The following is a 19114-nucleotide window of genomic DNA, read 5'->3' on the forward strand; positions in this document are numbered from 1 at the left end:
TATAACCAGTGACAGTGGAGAAATTTGCAGGGGCACACACGGGTGGGGGCATGCGTGCATGCGGCCACCCAATTGCTTCAAGATTCATAAAGTTGCTTGGTCATTTGCATGTGCTTTACCTCTTAATTACCGTAGATATAGTCCATGCATGCAACTTTTGGCAGAGTTGCATGCTCCACCCACCCCACCTCTCATGCCTTTTTATTTCTTCTTCAAATTTGAATCTATAATATATTTCAACCAAACGTCCAATTTAAGCCTCGTTTGCATATTTGTGTTCCTTGCAAAAACAAATTTCAAACAATACCACTCTTGAATACATTTCGGAATTTTTAAAAGTTTACTAAGTTTTAATATTATAACTTGATTGGTGTAATATTAAGTTTTTACCAAGTTACATTCACTTTTAGGATTTAGGATTTAGGGTTTTAGGTGTCAGGGCTTGGGGTTTACGGTATATGTATTAGCTTTGAAACTGGGTGAAGTTTTTAAAGGTTGTCGAAATGTATTCAAAAGTGGTATTGTTGCAAAGCCCTCGTCACAAGGAACATGAATATGTAAACATAATATATATTGGAGTTTCAGTTCAAATGACATAATAGATTCAATTTTAGAAGTGAGAACAGAACACATGGGAGAATGGGGGTGTGGGTGGAGCATGCACCCACTCCCCAAAAAATTGCATGCATGGACCCCGTCAGAAGCAACTAAGCACTGAACACATGTATTAGTTTCTGAATCTTGATGGGATCGTGTGGCCCAAAATCTTTGTTCCGCCTCCCGTGCGTGTCACAAATCCTCTCTTGGCGACAATGTGTTCGTAAGTAGAATATTCCTTCTTCTCCCATCAAACGAGAAAAGATTACCTCCAAAGATCAGGCATGCATGATTTGGAAGTATGATGGAATAACTAATCCTTAGATGACAGGTATGGACACTGCTCTTATATAGATTAAGTTAGTAAGCTCATAGGAGTAGAAAAATCGTGTAAGAACAATAAAAAAATAATAGTGGCTAAATTCACCATATCCAAGATCAGACAAGGGTCTTGTGAGGGAGAAGGAGGCAACTGAGTGGCGATGCATGTCCACCCGTGGTTCAGTTTTGCACTTGCCTAGCAGAGGTAGTAGTGGTGGAACGACAACAAATTTGGCATTGCTTCAACAAAGATCGCCATGTGCAAAATGGATTCGGCCCGGAGTTTGCCATGGCGCCGTAGAATAGGACTATAGGAGGAACTCCCGCATAATGGTCAAAAGAGGGAAATAACATGCATATGATACACTTTGAAACAAGAAAATAATCTAACAGAACACTATAATTCACTTTGAAATAAGAAAATAAATATAACAAAACATTATATGATACTGTAAAACAAGACAAACTTTTCCATATGTAGCATGAATCTTAAAGCAATGACGGATGGTGGACACATGCACAATATAGCACATGCATGGTAGCATGTCGTTTCTGTGGCTCACATATACTATATATCTTAGATAGCACAATTTACATTATCATTTTGTCAATATTAATGTATATTAGGATGAATACCTATGAATTGTGGTGGACCCACCCCGCCCCATGGGCAACATTGCCTTTGGAGTATGTTTTTGCCATTGTCTTTTGTCTTTCTTCCTTCATTTGTTTTGATGTATTTTTTATTAATTAATTATCCTTCTGCTTTTGTTTTAGAAAGTCATCTTGTCTGATATATATGACTACCTCTACCCCTACTACTGATAATGTTCATGATGTTTTATTAACTGCAGTAAGGTTGAAAGTTGGAGATGCATACGTGCCAAAATACACACGTTTTCATCGGAAGTATGAAGGGGAAGTTGAAGCATTAGTTGATATCACGTATAAGCATGTTAGAGAATTTACAACCGCAGAGGATAAATATAACCCCTCAAACGCCATGGCCGCGTCCGCGGGCAGTAACCGGGCACTCCTCAAATAGCGTCGTCCACATCCATGTATCTCATATTCGATCCCCTATATCCATACTAAACCATGCAACATCGATCAAACTGCATAGATCAGCAAACGGACATAGGCAAGCACAATACTTTCACCAAAAGATCGGATGTTCAAACGTCGCATGACGAAGGACAACTTGAAACTACATCTAAAACTTAAAATTAAATTGAAGAAAAGCGGATCTTCACCACTTTCGGGCCGGCCCCTTCCCTTTCCGGTCGCCGGCGCAACTGTAGCCATCGCGCACATGTTTATTAAATAAGCTCAGGGAAACAAAACCAAATGACATGTGTAGATTCTTCAACATCTTTGTTTATCTTACATTCCTCAAAAAATAAAGCAACAAAAACTACTTGTCTGGTCACCACGAGTAGTCTCAAGTTCTCATCAAGTCAGTCCATTTACATTCAGTTCTTATTTGAGTACTTTACATCTTTAAAGGTTGAGTGCTCTTTTTCTCCCTTGGCGTATTATTCCAGACATGCTACCTAGTAAAAGTTGAGCCAAGCTTCAGCGGCCAAGTCTAAAGTCTAAAGAAGATGGTCCTTTCAGTTAATGGAGAAATTTCAACTATATGTACCTCCGAACATTCCCTGTCTTAGCTAGTGCTGATGGATCTAGCTTTCATCTTTTGTGTATGTGAATCTGGCTTTCTGATTCGGTTCATTAGCTGTCCTTAAACTAAACTATAAACAAGTAACTCACTGTCACGTACATGCACTAATTAAAGCTACAAATGTTTACTTCCAAACCGCATGGAGAAATGTCTTAGAGGGTGCTTGGATACGTTTTAGTCCCATGACTAAAATTAGTGGGACTAAAACTTGCTAGCCTCACCCATGCTTGGATCCAAATGCTAAAGAGACTAAAATCAAGTTATTGAGCATTTATTATCCTCAAACCCTCCAATCCAGAACTCGCATGTGTTAAAGGAGAGGAATTAAATGAGGAGAGAGAGGGCTAATACATATTTTAGTAGGTTTCCTATGACTAAAAATTTTTAGCCTCAAGACTAGTCCTAGCCTCTCTTTAGTCAGAGGTGCTTGGAACTTTAGCCTCTAAAAAAGACTATTTTTAGTCAGACTAAAAATAGTCCCTTGGATCCAAGCACCCTCTTAGCCTTCCTTTCAGTAAATTCATCAGCGCGGATATATATGAGGTCGGTGTTGTCGTGCTTGTTTATCCGCAAATCGTAAGTGGCAACTACTTTTTAGGTTAGAAGATTTTACGTGCAGATCAAAATCACCTGCCACCCAAGTAAAATCTTACCGGTGATCATGTCCTGGTAAATAAATTCTTCCTTGATCGGTTCATAGACTCCATCAAAGGGGAAAAGATTGCCTCCAAGATGTGGCAGCGTGCTTCTAAAGTATCGTGCAATAATTAATCTTTAGTGATAGGTACGAACACTATTCTTAGGTAGATTTTTTTCTTGTTGAGTAAGCTCATAAGAGTATAAAATTGGTGTAAGATCACTACTAGTTCCCTATACGAAATATTTTTTTTCCTAAAGCAGTAGACTGATATATCTCCAGCGTATCTATAATTTTTTATTGTTTCATACTATTATAGTATCAATCTTTGATGTTTATTATACAATTATATATCATTGTTTTGGACTAACCTATTAACCTAGTGCCTAGTGCCCGTTGTTGGTTTTTGCTCGTTTTTGGCTTTTTAGGAAATCATTATCAAACTGAGTCCAAGCAGAGAAAAAACCGTGGATTAATTTTTTTGGACCAGAAGAGACCCTAGAAGGTTCAGGAGAAGACCCGACGAGCCACAAGATAGCGACAAGCTCGGGAGCCCCCCCCCCCCAGGCTTGTGGGCCCCTCGTGACACCTCTTGATGTAATTCAGCCTATATAAATTCTCAAATATGCCCAATATACCAGATAGCCACCCGAGATACTTTTTCCTCTGCGCAAGTTCCTGTTCTTACGAGATCCCACCTGGAGGCCTTTTTTGCGGCACTCTGTCGGAGGGGGATTCGATCACGGAGGACTTCTACATCAACCTTGCTGCCCTTCCGATGATGTGTGAGTAGTTTACCATAGATCTACGGGTTCATAACTAGTAGCTAGATGGCTTCTTCTCTCTCTTTGATTTTTAATACAATGTTTTTCTTGATGTTTTGGACATCTATTCGTTGTAATCCTATTTTGCGGTGTGTTTGTTGGGATCCGATGAATGTGGGTTCATGATCAGATTATTCATGAATATTATTTGAGTTTTCTATGAAATCTTTTATGCATGATTTCTATAGCTTTGTATTTCTCTCCAATCTATCCATTTGGCCAACTAGATTGATTTATCTTGCAATGGGAGAGGTGCTTTGTGATAGGTTCAATCTTGCGGTGCTCTATATCCCGGTGACAGAAAGGGACAAGACACGTATTTGTATTGTTGTCATTAAGATAAAACGATGGGGTTTATTCATATTGCTTGAGTTTACTTTGTCTACATCATGTCATCTTGCTTAAAGCGTTACTTCGTTCTTTATGAACTTAATACTATAGATGCATGCTAGATAGTGGTCGATGTGTGGAGTAATAGTAGTAGATGCAGACATGATTCGGTCTATTTGTCTCGGACGTGATGTCTATATACATGATTATTGTCTTGAATATCGTCATAATTATTCGCTTTTATATCAATTTCCCAACAATAATTTGTTCACCCAGCGTATGCTATTTTCAAGAGAAAAGCCTCTAGTGAAAACTATGACCCTTGGGTCTATCTGTATCATATATTAAATCCAAAAATAATTTACTGTATTTTTATTTATTTATTTATCACTGCGAGATTTGATCCTTGCAATTAACCGCCAAGGGAATGACGACCCTTTGTTTGCGTTGGGTGCAAGTATTTGTTATTTTGTGTGTAGGTACTACTAACGAGGTGTTGCTTGTATCTCCTACTGGATTCATAAACTTGGTTCTTAACCGAGAAAAATACTTATCTCTACTATACTGCATCATCCTCTCCTCTTCAAAAAAATCCCAACGTAGCTCATAAGTAACATAGACTTGCACATGAAGCCACTGCCTAGAGATGGTGTCATATTTAGTCTGGTTCTTGATACAAGTGCAATTCGCACTAATCAAGTGTTAGGCATTACTACTTATTTGTAGGATTGGCTATTGGAAGAAAAGTCTATGTTAAACTTTCAGCTCATAGAGGTTCTTCAAATTCTAAACAGGAAATAAGCATCAAGTGCTTACCATTCTCGTTCATTCAGGTCAAAGAAACGGATGATCCCAACCGGGGTCATTCGTTACTCTCACTGACTACCAGGCCCACATGTCTCCCCAATCTCTCTCTCTCTCTCTCACACACACACACATGTGCGTTGGGGAAGATGACATGGAAGATGCACATCTCCTTGGCTTATGGGGCTTGAATTCTTTCACCATAGCACAACACCACTGAGGGTGTGCGCGGCGGTGATTTGGCATGGAGTACAATCACAAAAGAAGGTGGGAGCGGGAAGCCAATGTCGACCTTGCTCAAGTAGAACATGTCGCGATTGGTGCGTATGAGGGGAAAAACTTTCGATCTATTCATCAGCTATCAACGTAGTACAAAGAACACTAGCAGTAAAAATCACATCCAGGTCCATAAACCACCTAGCGACGACTACAAGCGCTGAAGCGAGCCGAAGGCATGCCACCGTCATCGTCCCTCCCTCACCGGAGTTGGGCATACCGCACTAGAGCAGGAACCACCGTCGATGAAAATAAGCGTAGATCGGAAGGATACAACTTGTAAACACACAGACATAGATGAATGGAGATCGGATCCACGTGGATACACCAAAGACGAACGGCAAACGAATCCCACGAGATCCGCCGAAGACAAACCTCCAACGCCGTCCGACGACACCAGAAGCACCGTCGGGACAGGGTCTAGACAGGGAAAACCTTATTTCATCTTCAAAGAGTCGTTGATGTCTCGCCTCTTTAAGCAGAACACAAACCTAAAAAATAAATCCAAAAGACATTATCCAGCCGGCAAGGATTGGTATCCAGCGCACCTCCATGGCCCTAAGGCCGCAGAGACGAGGCAGACCTGCACATGCGCCGGCGGGAAGCACACGAAAGCTAGAGGCTAGCCCTTTGCGTGAGCGGTGACGCTGTTACGAGCTTTCGTCCTACTTATTACTTCTGGTCCTAAAAAATGTCAGACATTAACTGGCCCTTCTCCTAACGTGCAAAAGACCCATAGCTAAATATTGGTGACCATAAATATTTTGATTAAAAAGTAAAAAACATGACAACTAAAATTAAAAACTTATATGATTTGTTGTATTTAATTATTGGTAAGGTGGATCTTTAATTTTTCATGCATGTTGAGGTGGATATTTTGCATGTATGTTTACGGGATTGGTAAATCTCCGTTGACTGAGACTTAACGAAGTCTCTGTCGATGCTATAATCGTGAGATCTTAAATGGAGATCCGTGCAAATTTTTTTTCTTTCTTCTTTCTATATATTGTATCACTTGATTAAGATTTTGTCAAGTCTCAGTCCAGATCTAGCCACATCCGTATGTTTACATGATGAGATGGCATGTGTGCATGCATATATATTTTTTTTAGGATATGTGTGCATGCATGTTGATAGGATTATCTATTTAGGTAGAGAAGATACTATATACGGTATATGCATCAACAAATTGTAGGAGTATAGTTTTTGTTCTAGCAACATGACTGCGCAAGAGCAACCCGGCCATTTTGCGACCGAGCCGGCAGCGCGCGCGTCGGTGAGCTCACGCCGCTGCGTCACGGCGATGACATGCCCGGACGTCGGTTCGCGCGCAGGGACACACATCGATCTACCATGGCGGGGCCCGCCCCGGCGCTCCGTAGCTCCACGTTCCGCGCCGCTTCCTCCTCCATCGCTCTCGCGGTCTCGCTCACCTTTCTCTAACTTTTCCTCCCAATTTCTCACCGCCCGCCGGCCGCACCAATAAAAACTTGAGCCGTGCGCGGTGAGCACGCCCTACTCTCTATGCCCTCTAATAGCTCGCAAGCTAGCTAGCATGGCATCTTGTGGCGGCGCGGGCCATGACGGCGGGCGCTCACGGCCGACGGTGGTCTACGACGACCTGGTGGAGGTGCGCGAGCACGCGGCGACGCTGCAGACCATCCTGCAGGGGTCGCCGAGCGTGTCGGCCGTGGACGCGAGAGAGCTCGTGAAGGGGATGATGGCCAAGCTGTCCAGCGCTATGTCGGTGCTGGGCGCCACCAGCGGCAGCGGTGTGGAGTCGTCTTTGGGGACAGGCCGAGGACCAGGTCCAGGTGGGAGGAGGAAGAAACCCGGCACGGCGTTGTCCGGGCCGCACCGCCGGAGCAGCTCCAGGAGAAGGTGATCGAAGAAAATCTTTAGACCCTCTATTACCCGTGCAACTACCTACGTATAGCTACTAGCATCTCACTAGAAATAACCACTTATTGCAACTATGCACACAATTTTACAAATTATTGTGGGCTCCTCCAACTATCTCTTTTCCAAATTGTGCTATTAATTTGGCGACCTAGTGGGGAACTTTAGGCGCCAATGATTAGTGCACGAAAAGTATAGCCTGCTTCTGATAATCTGACCAAGTTCGTTGTTGTTGTTGTCAAAAGTACAGATGCTGCCAATTAAGATTACTTGGGCATGCATGCATGCATGGGTCTATCAAATCATATGTACTGTAGTACTCCCTCCGTTCCTAAATACTTGTCTTTCTAGGCATTTCAACAAGTGACTACATACCGAGCAAAATGAGTGAATCTACACTCTAAAATATGTCTACATACATCTGTATGTAGTAGTCATTTAAAATGTCTAGAAAAACAAGTATTTAGGAACGGAGGGAGTAGTTGTTAATTAATCATGTCTGTTAATCTGTTATGCATGGCAGGTCGAAGAGCCCTTTCATCAACATGGTCACTGCTAGGACGCTCAACGATGGCAAGACATGGAGGAAGTACGGCCAAAAATATATTCATGCCTCTACTAGCCCGAGGTACTTACATATATGTCTTTTTCTGTTGTGCTTCAAGAAAAGGGAAAAAATAACTGAGGTAGTATGAACTATGAAGTGAGGTCTCATGCATGCAGAACCGAAAAAGAAACAACACAATGTCACTACGTAGACTTGTCAAAGTATAGCTGAAGAGTGGTTATTGAATCATTAGTTGAAGCTAGCCAAAGACACTTGCCAACTGGTTAATTTGTTAGTTGAGCTTTTTTTTTTTTTGAGAAGAGCTTTTTAATTTTATCCTTTGAGGGAAGTTGAGCTTTTTGATTAGCTAGTTGTTCTTGTATATATATTGGAGTATTAGCTAAGGCTCTAGCTAGCTAGTAGAGCTGTAGCTAATTTGTATATGCACAATGGCACATCCAGGAGCTACTACAGGTGCTCTCATAAGCCAGACCAAGGCTGCCAGGCCACGAGGCAGGTCCAGGAATCCGACTCCAACCCGTCGGAGTACATCATCAGCTACTACGGCCAGCACACCTGCAAAGACCCCTCCACGTTCCGGTCACTCCTCATCCAAGGCGCCGCCGACGCTGCCCCGCCAGCAGACTGCTCAAACCTCATCAGCTTCCAGTCGATCAATGGCGCGGCTGCGAGCACGAGCACGAGCGCTTTTGCTCATCATGTCGTGAAAGAAGCGGTTGATCTTCATCCGGTACCTTACTCCCGCTTCTTCAACTACAGCTCCTGGCCGCCGGTGCAGGAGGGTATGTCCAGCGGCTCGCTGTCGCCGGCTGGCCACGGGAAGTTCATGCAGTACGCCGGTGGGCAGCTCGTCGACGTTATTGGCCGAAGGACGTTGCCGTTGACCGTGGGATCAGCGCCGGCGGAGTACTGGCCGGTCGTGGGAGCCGCCAGCGTCGACACGGACGCTGGCGCAGGCATGGACAGCTTCCCTTCCTCGCCGAGCAGCCTCGGGCTCATGTCGGGATCGTTAGGGGGGTCATTTGGCAATAACATTTACGACGACGACCTGTTCGACTTGATTCCTGACCAAGGTCGTGTACCCATGCATATGCATGCATGCAACACACGGCCCACTTTGCATGCATGGGGTAGTAGTAATATTTTTTTATGAAGGTATATTGTGTATGCATGTATATTGGGCATGTGGATAGAACATAGAAGGTAATATGTTTGTATTGGATGCCACTTGTAAACATATACTAGTACTCGGGATAGGGAGTATGTAAGTTTGCCTGTACGACCTTGAATTATGGATTTATGTTAAATTTCGTTTAAATAATATTAGAATGTTTTATCACCTTGCACAATAAGAAAAGGTACTCAATTGTCTCTTGTCCAAAATAAAAGTTTTGCAATTTGTATTGTTAAACCAAGTGGCAAGCCTAGTAAGCTATCTCAGACTCCGAGTCAACAACTTTAATGGTGGAACCAATATGATTTCTCTATTACTGGGAAAAGCACAACAAGATTATTTCCAAGGAACCTCAACAAGCAGGAGAATTCTATCGAAAAGGAAAATCACCTTATTTATGACAAAAAGAGCAGTGATATTCATATGTACCAGTTTACAAAGAAGTTATGCACTAGTTCAATATATTGAAGACGGTTATTTCCATGTTTTGCTCTTCGGTGGTCATTCCCTCTCTCACAGTTTGATTTTTTATATAAAGTAGTACATAAGAGTATGAATTCTGTAACGAAAATCGGACCAAAAGCATTTCAAATTTACAACTTTTGGAGATGAAAGCTCCATCTCAGCAAGATTTAGAATGCATACTTTGGTTAACTAGTACATTAAACAACTGCACATGGTTTGACAGTACAACCCGGTTTGTAGCAATCCGTTATAGCCTTTCAACCAAGTTACTAGTATTTGCCCTTGTTTATCAGATGATGCGTGTCACTAAGCTAACCCTTGAAATCAAGACACTGCCACACAAGGGTCTGCATCGATGCTTGGTTGGACCAATGGATATCCACGTTGGCCCTAACGACAATGAAAGTTGGAAAATGTTTTCTTTGCTTCTAGAGTTATTGTCATGCTAACTTTCCAAGTCTTTCACTCCAAACACTTTGGCTATGCCAGATGTATATTATTGTAAAAACTAGTGCAATTGGTTCAACCATTCGACACATGGCACCAACCATTTTCACATAGAAAACGAAAGCAAAACCTCATGCATGCACTTGTTCTCCCGGTGATAAGCTCAGGGAAATAGAAGCAAATAACATGTGTAGTTTCTTCAACATCTTTTTTTCTATCTTACATTCCTTGAAAACTAAAGCAATGAAAACTACTTGTCTGGTCACCACGAGTGGTCTCAAGTTCTCATCAAGTCAGTCCAGTTACATCCAATTCTTATCTGATTACTTTACATGTGGAAAAGCTGAGTGCTCCTTTTCTTCCTTGGCGTATATTCCAGGTATGCTACCAAGTAAAACTCGAGCTAAGCTTCAGCACCAAAGACTGAAGTCTAAAGAAGATGGTCCTTTCAGTTCATGGAGAAATTTCAACCATATATACCTCCGAACATTCCCTGTCTTAGCTAGTGCGGGTGGATCTAGCTTTCTGGTTTTGTACATGTGAATCTGGCATTCTGATTCGGTTCATTAGCCGTCCTTATACTAAACTACAATCAAGTAACTCACTGTCACACATACATGCACTAATTAAAGTTGTCATAATACGACAAATGTTTACTTCCAAATCGCATGGGGAAATGTCTTGGCGTTCCTTTCACTAAATCTATCAGTTCGGATATATATGAGGCCAGTGTTGTCGAGCTTGTTTATCCGCAAAAAAAAGTGTTGTCGTGCTTGTTTATCCCCAAATCGCAAGTGGTAGTTACTTTTTAGGTTGATGATTTCACGTGCGGATCAAAATCACCTGCCACACAAGTAGAATCTAACCGGTGATCCTGTCTTGGTAAATGAATTCTACCTTGGTCGGTTCATAGACTCCATCAAAGGGGAAAAGATTGTCTCCAAGATGTGGCAGCGTGCTTCTTAGGTAGGTACGAACACTGTTCTTAGGTAGTTTCTTTTCTTGTTGAGTAACCTCATACGAGTATAAAATTGGTGTAAGAACACTACTAGTTCCCTATATGAGATGTTTATCCTAAAGCACTAGACTTGCACATCACTACCTCGCCATGGTACAAGTGTGATTCACACTAACCAAGTGTTAGTGCATTTCTAACGATCCCTTATAACCGTTAGAGGAGTAAAAAATTTACTCCTCTAACAGGCAACTAGCCGATCCCTTATCCGCCGTAAGGGAGTACAAATTTTACTTTGGCCCCAACTTTCTCGCTAAATATACTCCGTCTGGAGGCGACCGAGTATCAGGGGCGGAGCCAGCGTATTAGCGTTGGGTTCAGTTGAACCCAACGACATTTCCTGGCCGAGTATACGTACTGATATACATACTTGCATGAACCCAATAAAAAAAAAAGAGATGAACCCATCAACTTCGAACGGAACGCGCTAGAAGCCCAAGCCCAGAAAGTGAACTATTCGTCGTGTTAGTCTACCAGGCCTGTTTGTGGCTCCGTCACCTATTCCTTTTTTCTTTCCTTTTGAGGACACTCGTGACCTATTCTAATGTACATGTACACGGCAGCCGCCGCCAGCCTGATCTTTAACCTTTCTGTTCGCTTCCTCGACTCTCTCATGTCCGCCTCGATGCGCCAACGACGAGCCGGAAAGGGTAGGTCGGCGGCGGCGAGCCTACCGGCTATTGTGGACCAAATTTGAGGTACTGAGTCTGCATCGTTACATGTCGATCTTGAACAGGCCGTAGTTTCATCCATGGAGGAAAATTTGAGATACTCAGCGGAGATTTAATCCAAATTGGTTTATTGAATATGGTGGTTGGATTGAGTATAGTACCAAGGTGCTTAAGGCCTTCTGATTCAAAAAATTTGGTTGATCTTTGTCCTGAACTTCAAACTTACATTGACAATGTGCAAGTAGATGAAAGGTGTACTAGTTTGGATGGAGTTGTTGATCTTGCTAAACTAATGGTGCAGACAGATAAGTATGTTACTTTTCCTTTGGTGTGTCAACTAGTACTGATATTTCCCACTTGCCACATCTATGGAAAGATGCTTTCGCCTATGAATGTTGTGAAGAAAAGGTTGTGCAATAAAATGGGAGATCAGTTCATGAGCAAATGTCTAGTTTTCTATGTGGAAATGGCATGTTTTCTGCCATTAGTATTAAAGGGGACACTCTATAATGTGAGTGACTTTACAAGCTTCTTTCACTTAATGGTGCCTATTGTCAAACTAATTTTTCATTTCCCCTCGATGTTTCTAGGAAGATGAGAAGCTACACCTTGAATTATAGACTTATTTTGTTGCTACTCTATTTATAATATGCAAACAACAATTTAATAATTTTAGCCAAAACCGGTAATGTGCTAAACTCTTTCCGGTTTAATGTATCAGAAGTATATGATAAGTGATATCACATTTCTATTTGTTATGGTGTATTCTAGTGTTATACTCTTGTTGTAGACGAGCGTGTAATTAGGTTTCAAACTTATTTATATCGTACCAAATCTCCATAACAAGTGAACGATTGAACCCAATGACCAAATTTTCTGGCTCCTCCCACGCCGAGTATAATTTTTCTTCACGCAAAGACCTCGTGGCTGGCCGGCGACTCACGTGAAGCTCCCATGGCCTCGCCGGTGACCTCAGGCCTCGCCGGCGACCTCGCTAGTGACCCCTGACTGTACTGCTACTGCTACGGCCACTGTGTGTCGCTGCTACGTGTTGCTGTTGCTCGTCACCGCCAGTGCATGGTGGTACTGCTGCTTGCCGTCGGTGCGTGCTGATGCTGTTGCTGCTCCTTCCCGTTGCGTGGTTCCGCCGCTGCTCACTGCCGCTGGTGCATGCTTCTGTTGCTTGCCGCCGGTGCATGCTACTGGTAGCGTTCGCCACTGGTGCGTATTGTTCGCCGCTGCTCCTCCCGCTATGTACTGCTACTCTCCCGCTGCGAACTAATACTGCTGCTGCAGCTCGCTGCCGGGGTGTGTTGCTACTGCTCGCCTCCGCAAGTGCGTGGTACTACTACTGCTCGCTGCTGGTGCATGTTGCAGCTGTTGCTGCTCCTCCCCATTGCGTGTTGCTGCCTGCCGCTGGTGGGTGCTTCTGCTGCTTGCCACCAATGCATGCTGCTGCTACCGTTCGCCACTGGTGCGTGTTGCACGCTCCTGCTCCTCCCCTGACGTATTGCTACTTTTGCTGCTCGCCGTTGCTCCTTCCGCTTCTTGCTGCTACTTCTGCTGCTCGCCGCCGCCGGTGCGTCCTGCTGCTGCCCACCGCCACCGGTTTGTGCTGCTGCTGCTGCTGCTGCTCCTCCCTGCTGCGTGCTTTTGCTGCTACTGCTCACCGTCGGCGTGGTCGTCATGGTTGCCACTCGCCGCAGAGGTGCATAGCAAGTGTTTGACAAAATGTATGACCCAAACTTAAGTTTACTCCATTATATATAGGGGGTCAGTTAGGTCCATTCAAAACTTAGTGGAGTAAATATACTCCACTAAGGTTTACTCCGAGGTTTAGGGCCTGTTCTGATCTCTTCCCACTCCAAACTTCACAAAATCTCGGTCAGTAAACCAGCCCGAACATTATAACTCCAAGAAGCTGAAATCCAGGAAGCCATTGTGGGTTGTAGTTCTTTTTTTTGAAGCTACTGATTCCTAGCTCCACGTTTTTTCTGAATCTGAAGCTAAAGTTATTTATGGCTGTAATGCCACCGCCAAGAAAAACGATTCGGCGGCTCCTCCATGATTGAGCCCGCACGCAGTCGCTCGCTCAGATCTCCCCTCTCCCTCGTCTCTCCCCTCGAGCCCTCATGGTTGTCGTGCCCCGCCGCCACGCCTGGCTACCCCCATCGTCCACCGATTCCACGCCTCCGCCCACAGATCCGTCCGTCCCAGCTTGTTTCCCGCTGGATCCCATCCTCAGCGGCGCCAGGAGCTGCGACCCCATGGCTTGGAGGTGCTAGCCTCAGCGCCATGGTTGTGGGCAGTTCGGCCCCAAATGGGCTCCTTTCAGCCGGCCCAAGGTGGTAGCGAGCAGGCATTGAGCGCCCCAGCTGGGCTGCCACATCATCCATGCGATAGGAGAAGTTGTGTGCATGCAGAAACTATCATGCAAATTCCTCTATGCACTAGACAGATTGAGGACTTTTGGGCATGGAGCAAGGACAGGCGGGGTATTTTCTCTGTCAGAACTGCTTACCACATGATCCACCAGAAGAAACTAAGCAGAGAAGCATGGTTATATGAGCAAGGGGGGCCGTCCCACTCACAAGCTAATAGTGAGATCTGGACAAAGCTATGGGGTTTCAACGTTCCGTCAAAGCTTAAGATGTTCCTATGGAGATTTGCGAAGAACACCACACCAACCGGGGCACTTTTGCATCATCGGAACATGGCGGACACACCTGTGTGCGGCCTTTGCGGACCGAAAGACACTTGGAGACATGCTTTGCTAAACTGCATGGTTTCCCGGAGTACATGGGCTTTGTCATCTGAGCATATCATCGATGCACTAAGTAAGAATGAAGAAGGGGACGCGAAGAGATGGCTCTCCGCCATGCACGAGGCACTATCCCAGGAGAGTTTTACAACACTCGTGGTCACACTATGGGCCTTGTGGGGAGCGCGCCGAAAGGCGATCTATGAGCAAATATACCAAAGTCCTTTTCAGGTACATGGATTTATTCAGTCTTACATAAGGGAACTGGAAGCTATCAAAACTGTTAAAACAAGGCAGGGTGGCAACACTATTCCTCGCCCAACAAGCTGGATTCCCCCACCAATAGGGATGACAAAACTGAATGTAGATGCTGCAGTGGGGAGGGGTAGTAGACATGGCTCGGTAGCGGCAATATCAAGAGACTCTGATGGCCTTTTTCTGGGAGCATCGGCTGTGGTTTCTGCAGGCATTTCCGATCCGGCCACGCTTGAGTGCATGGCGATCAGGGAGGCGTTGGCCCTTGCAGATGACCTCAATGTTTCAACTATACAAGTGGCGTCCGACTCGAAGGTGGTGGTCGAGGACATCCGAGCCAACAATCCTACAGCTTATGGTGCGATCATACATGAAATAATAGAGCATAGATCAAATTTCCTTTTGTGTAATTTTTGCCACGAATTTAGGAGCTCGAATGTCGAAGCTCAGAAGCTCGCGAAGCACGCTTTATCCCTTCTGGCTGGCCGACATGTTTGGTTGGGACAGCCGGACGGACTTTCTTTTGTCCATGTAAACATTGTGACGACGTAATAAAGCTTCGGAGTTTGCCTCAAAAAAAAATGCAGAACGATTTTCAGATCGCTGTGAGAAGCAAGAAGTTAGAAGCCAACTATGGGAAGTTTTGGAGAAGCTAGGAGGTTTCAGAACATGCCCTTACTCCTCTATTTTTTTAAGGGATCGGTTAGAAATGCCATAGGCATTACTACTTACTAGAAGGGTTGGGCGCGGTTTGGTGCACTGTCGGTGTTGTTGGGTTTCTTAAAAGGTAAATCACCATGTTTCAAAATATAGGTGTATTACTTTTTTGAAAAGGCAAACCTTTTAAGCTTTGATCAAATTTGTAGAGGAATATATGAAAATCCATAATATCAATCAGTATTTTTTAGATTCATCATGAAAATAATTTCCATACTTTTTTGTTTAATATTGTGGATGTCGATATTTTTGCTCTGAACTTGGTCAAAGTTAAGGAAATTTAACTCTAAAAAATTAATACCCCTTATATTTTGGAACTGATGGAATATTTAGTTTGGCGGGTGGGGGAGATGATAGAGTATGTTTTATTTATATTTATGATGCATTGATTAGGTGGGCCTTTTGTTGGAAATATGCCCTAGAGGCAATAATATAATTAATATTTATATTATTATACTTCCATATTTATTATTAAAGAGTTTATATTCTATGCTATAACTATTATGATCTTGAAATATGCGATTCAGTGCATATTCACGTCTGGAATGATAAACGGTTAAATAAAAGGTTCCTAGTCTTGCCTGTAGGACTAGCTCAAGTGTTGTTGGTGATCATATTTTTTGGATCTTAGGATGTTGTTAAATGTAATGATAGTCCTAAAACATTATTGAGAGTATGACGTGGGGAGAATGATCATATTGAATCGACCCAAACTTGGTTGTTATGAATTGAAATATTATCGTCTGTAATCAATTGTAAGAAGACGTAGTGTTAACGTGTGATTTTGCTCCTTAGACCATGCGAGTATCATAGTCACTTCTTAACGTACAATGGACTTTGGGGTTGCTCAAATGTCACCTGTAACAAGGTGATCATAACGACAACTTACAGGTTCATCGGAACGTTTGACAAGTGACTAGATAGCTCAAGTGTGGGATTTTCTCCTCTAACGATGGGGAGATATTCTTAGGGCCCTCTGGATGCGACAACATGCATCATCTTCTGGCCAGACACAGGTGAATTCATCACGGGGATGTCGGAACACAATAACAAGAAAGAAGACCAAAACCGGTAACGAGGGTTTCAGTACAGTGAGTATGGTGATGACTCGGGAAGATACCGATGCATCCCGGGTTTTGTGAAGTATCACGAAGCAAAGGGAGCATCACATGATAACCAAAGGTTCACTCAAATATAATTCGTGTGCTCATAGGGATCGGTATGGACATCCACGATTCCGTTGTCGGTCATTGAACGAAGGGGTTTCGTTCATGTCTATGAGTTACCGAACCTACGGGCTCACAAGCTTGAGGAAACCACGATATGTTGAGTGTTAGTAGGACGAGAGTATCAAGGATTTATTTGTGGAATTGTTTCATTAATATCCAGAATAGTTCTGAGAGGAATCAGAAGCGTTTTGGGTCACCAGAAGGGTTTCAGAGTTTATGGGGCATTACCGGGTATTACAGATAATTAATATGTAGATGGGAAATGTTTCCAGAGGTGTTAAATTATATATAATATGCTCAAGTAATTGTTAGAGGGTTTTATATTTAATTTAATATCAACGGGCCTTAAAAGGCCAAGTGATGGAACGCTACTTGGGCCACTTGGGCCCAAGTGGAGGTGACGCCCCCTTTTCCCAACTTGGGAAGGGAGGGGAAGCCCAATTGGAGGGGGACTCCTCCCCCTCTTAGCCTGCTAAGGTGGTGGGACTTCCCTTCCCTTGTGGCACCCCTCCTCTCTCCTCCAAACCATATATACTAGAAGATTTTCACCCTTTGGACACACAAGTTTTGGAGCCTCCTCTAGTTCTTTTAGTTCTAGTTGGTCCTATAGTTGACTAATTAGAGCTAAACTAATCCTCTGATCCTCATAATTAGAAGCTTGTGTGGTTATAATCTCCTCACTCTACTTCTCCGGTGACGATTAGTTCTGGACGGCGAAGCGCTGCCGGGTCGTGAAGGTTGTACGCTTGCAACCAAGTAGAGATGTCGTGATTTCAATTTTTGGTTCGAGAGACTATTCATGGGCGGTTCGCGGGATCTTTCATTGACGGCTTGAGGGACTCCAAGTACGATCTACACCAACACGATCTTCTTCTGCTGCAACTCGGTGAAGGTAATGATCGTGATCCCAGCCCGTTATGCATCTTCATATTGGTCTTGGGTGTGCGTAGGCGTGATTTTTTTTTGTTTTCTACTACGTTTACAAATACCTTTCTTGGTGTGATTTTGTGTTGTCTGCTAACCAACCTATATTCATGTGGGAAAATTATGTGTCGATGGTTACATATACTATATTTGTGTTACAATATCACACAGTGGCACTTATTTTTTCTAGGTGGTGGGAGAGTGCGCGGGGTTGATATGTTTTTATAGGCCGATTGCTGCTGATTGATTTGAAAAATCATTGGCCCCAAGAAAATCGTAAACCAAATCCAAAATTGAATCCCTCAATTGAATGAAATAGTTTCAAACTTCGGGAATAATAGTGACTTAAAAGAATTGAATGGGAGAGTTTGAGAAATTGTTGTCCTGGTAAAAATTGGATGACCCAGATCTAAATTGTACCTGAATTAACTCTGAGACCTTAAAAAAATAGGAAGCATAGTGTATAGTATAAAAGAATTGAATAAGAGAGCTTTGAGAAATCGTTGACCCAGTCAAAATCAGATGACCTAATTCTAATTGAAGACCTGAACTGAATGTGGGCTCTTTAAAACTAGGGAGCTTACTTTTATAGAGGATTTGTACGAGCGGCTATTATAATTTTACAGGGAGAAAAGTCTATGTTAAACCTTGAGTGCGTAGAGTTGCGTGACATCAAACTCTAAACACGAAATAAGCAACTTACCGTTCTCGGTCAATTCAGGTCGAAGACCTGTTTGTCCTAGCAAGAAACGAACGATCCCAACCGGGATGATTCGTTACTCTCCCTAACTACTGGGCCCACATGTCTCCCCAATCTCTCTCTCCCTCCCTCTTCTCTCTCTCTCTCTCACGCACGCATGTGCATCGGGGAAGACGAGTCGAAGATGCACATCTTCGTGGCTTATGGGGCTTGAGATTCGTTCACCATAGCGCATCGCCACAGAGGGTGTGTGGTGGTGATTTCGTGTGGAGTACAATCACGAAGTAGGCTGGGAGCGAGAAGCCAATGCCGACCTTGCTCAAGTAGAGCATGTCGCTATTGGTGCGTATGGGGTGGTAGTCATGGTAGAGAGCAAGGAGTAACTCATCCGCGGAGGTGTGGCCGATGGTACACATGGAGAGCGTGAGAAGGTCGAAGGTGGTGGTACGTGGCACGTCGACGAGCTCTCTGAAGCCGAGGTTGTTGGAGAAGAAGCGGCCCTCTAAGGATTTGAAAGAACCTCGACAAACAATACCATGGTATGTTCATAACTGCAAAATAGGAACGACATCGAATATAAATGGGAACAACACTTAAAACTATCGAACCACTTAGATAAACATTTAACTTTAGAAAATGCCCGGTAAAAGCACTCAGCGTTGATGATATTTACGTTTGAGCATGGTAATCAACTATGCCATGAAACTTAGCAAATATGTGACCCTATAAATTCTAGCACATAGTACAACCAAATATAGTATTAATATGATTAGATAGGTGTGAAAGGAAGTAAAAGATGCAATTTGATTGGAGAGCCAA

General features: G+C 43.5%; 1 protein-coding gene across 1 annotated transcript; it reads left to right on the top strand.

Moving 5' to 3' along the window:
• Positions 1–6833: 6833 nt before the first annotated feature.
• On the top strand, positions 6834–9271 carry LOC119367271 (probable WRKY transcription factor 70). The gene is made up of 3 exons (XM_037632832.1): positions 6834–7351; positions 7893–7997; positions 8379–9271. Exons 1-3 carry the CDS (start codon positions 7026–7028, stop codon positions 9088–9090), a joined length of 1143 nt encoding a protein of 380 aa, XP_037488729.1. The 5' UTR covers positions 6834–7025; the 3' UTR covers positions 9091–9271.
• Positions 9272–19114: the final 9843 nt, after the last annotated feature.

Source organism: Triticum dicoccoides, chromosome 2B, assembly GCF_002162155.2.
Source record: "Triticum dicoccoides isolate Atlit2015 ecotype Zavitan chromosome 2B, WEW_v2.0, whole genome shotgun sequence".
Classification (NCBI taxonomy): Eukaryota; Viridiplantae; Streptophyta; class Magnoliopsida; order Poales; family Poaceae; genus Triticum; species Triticum dicoccoides.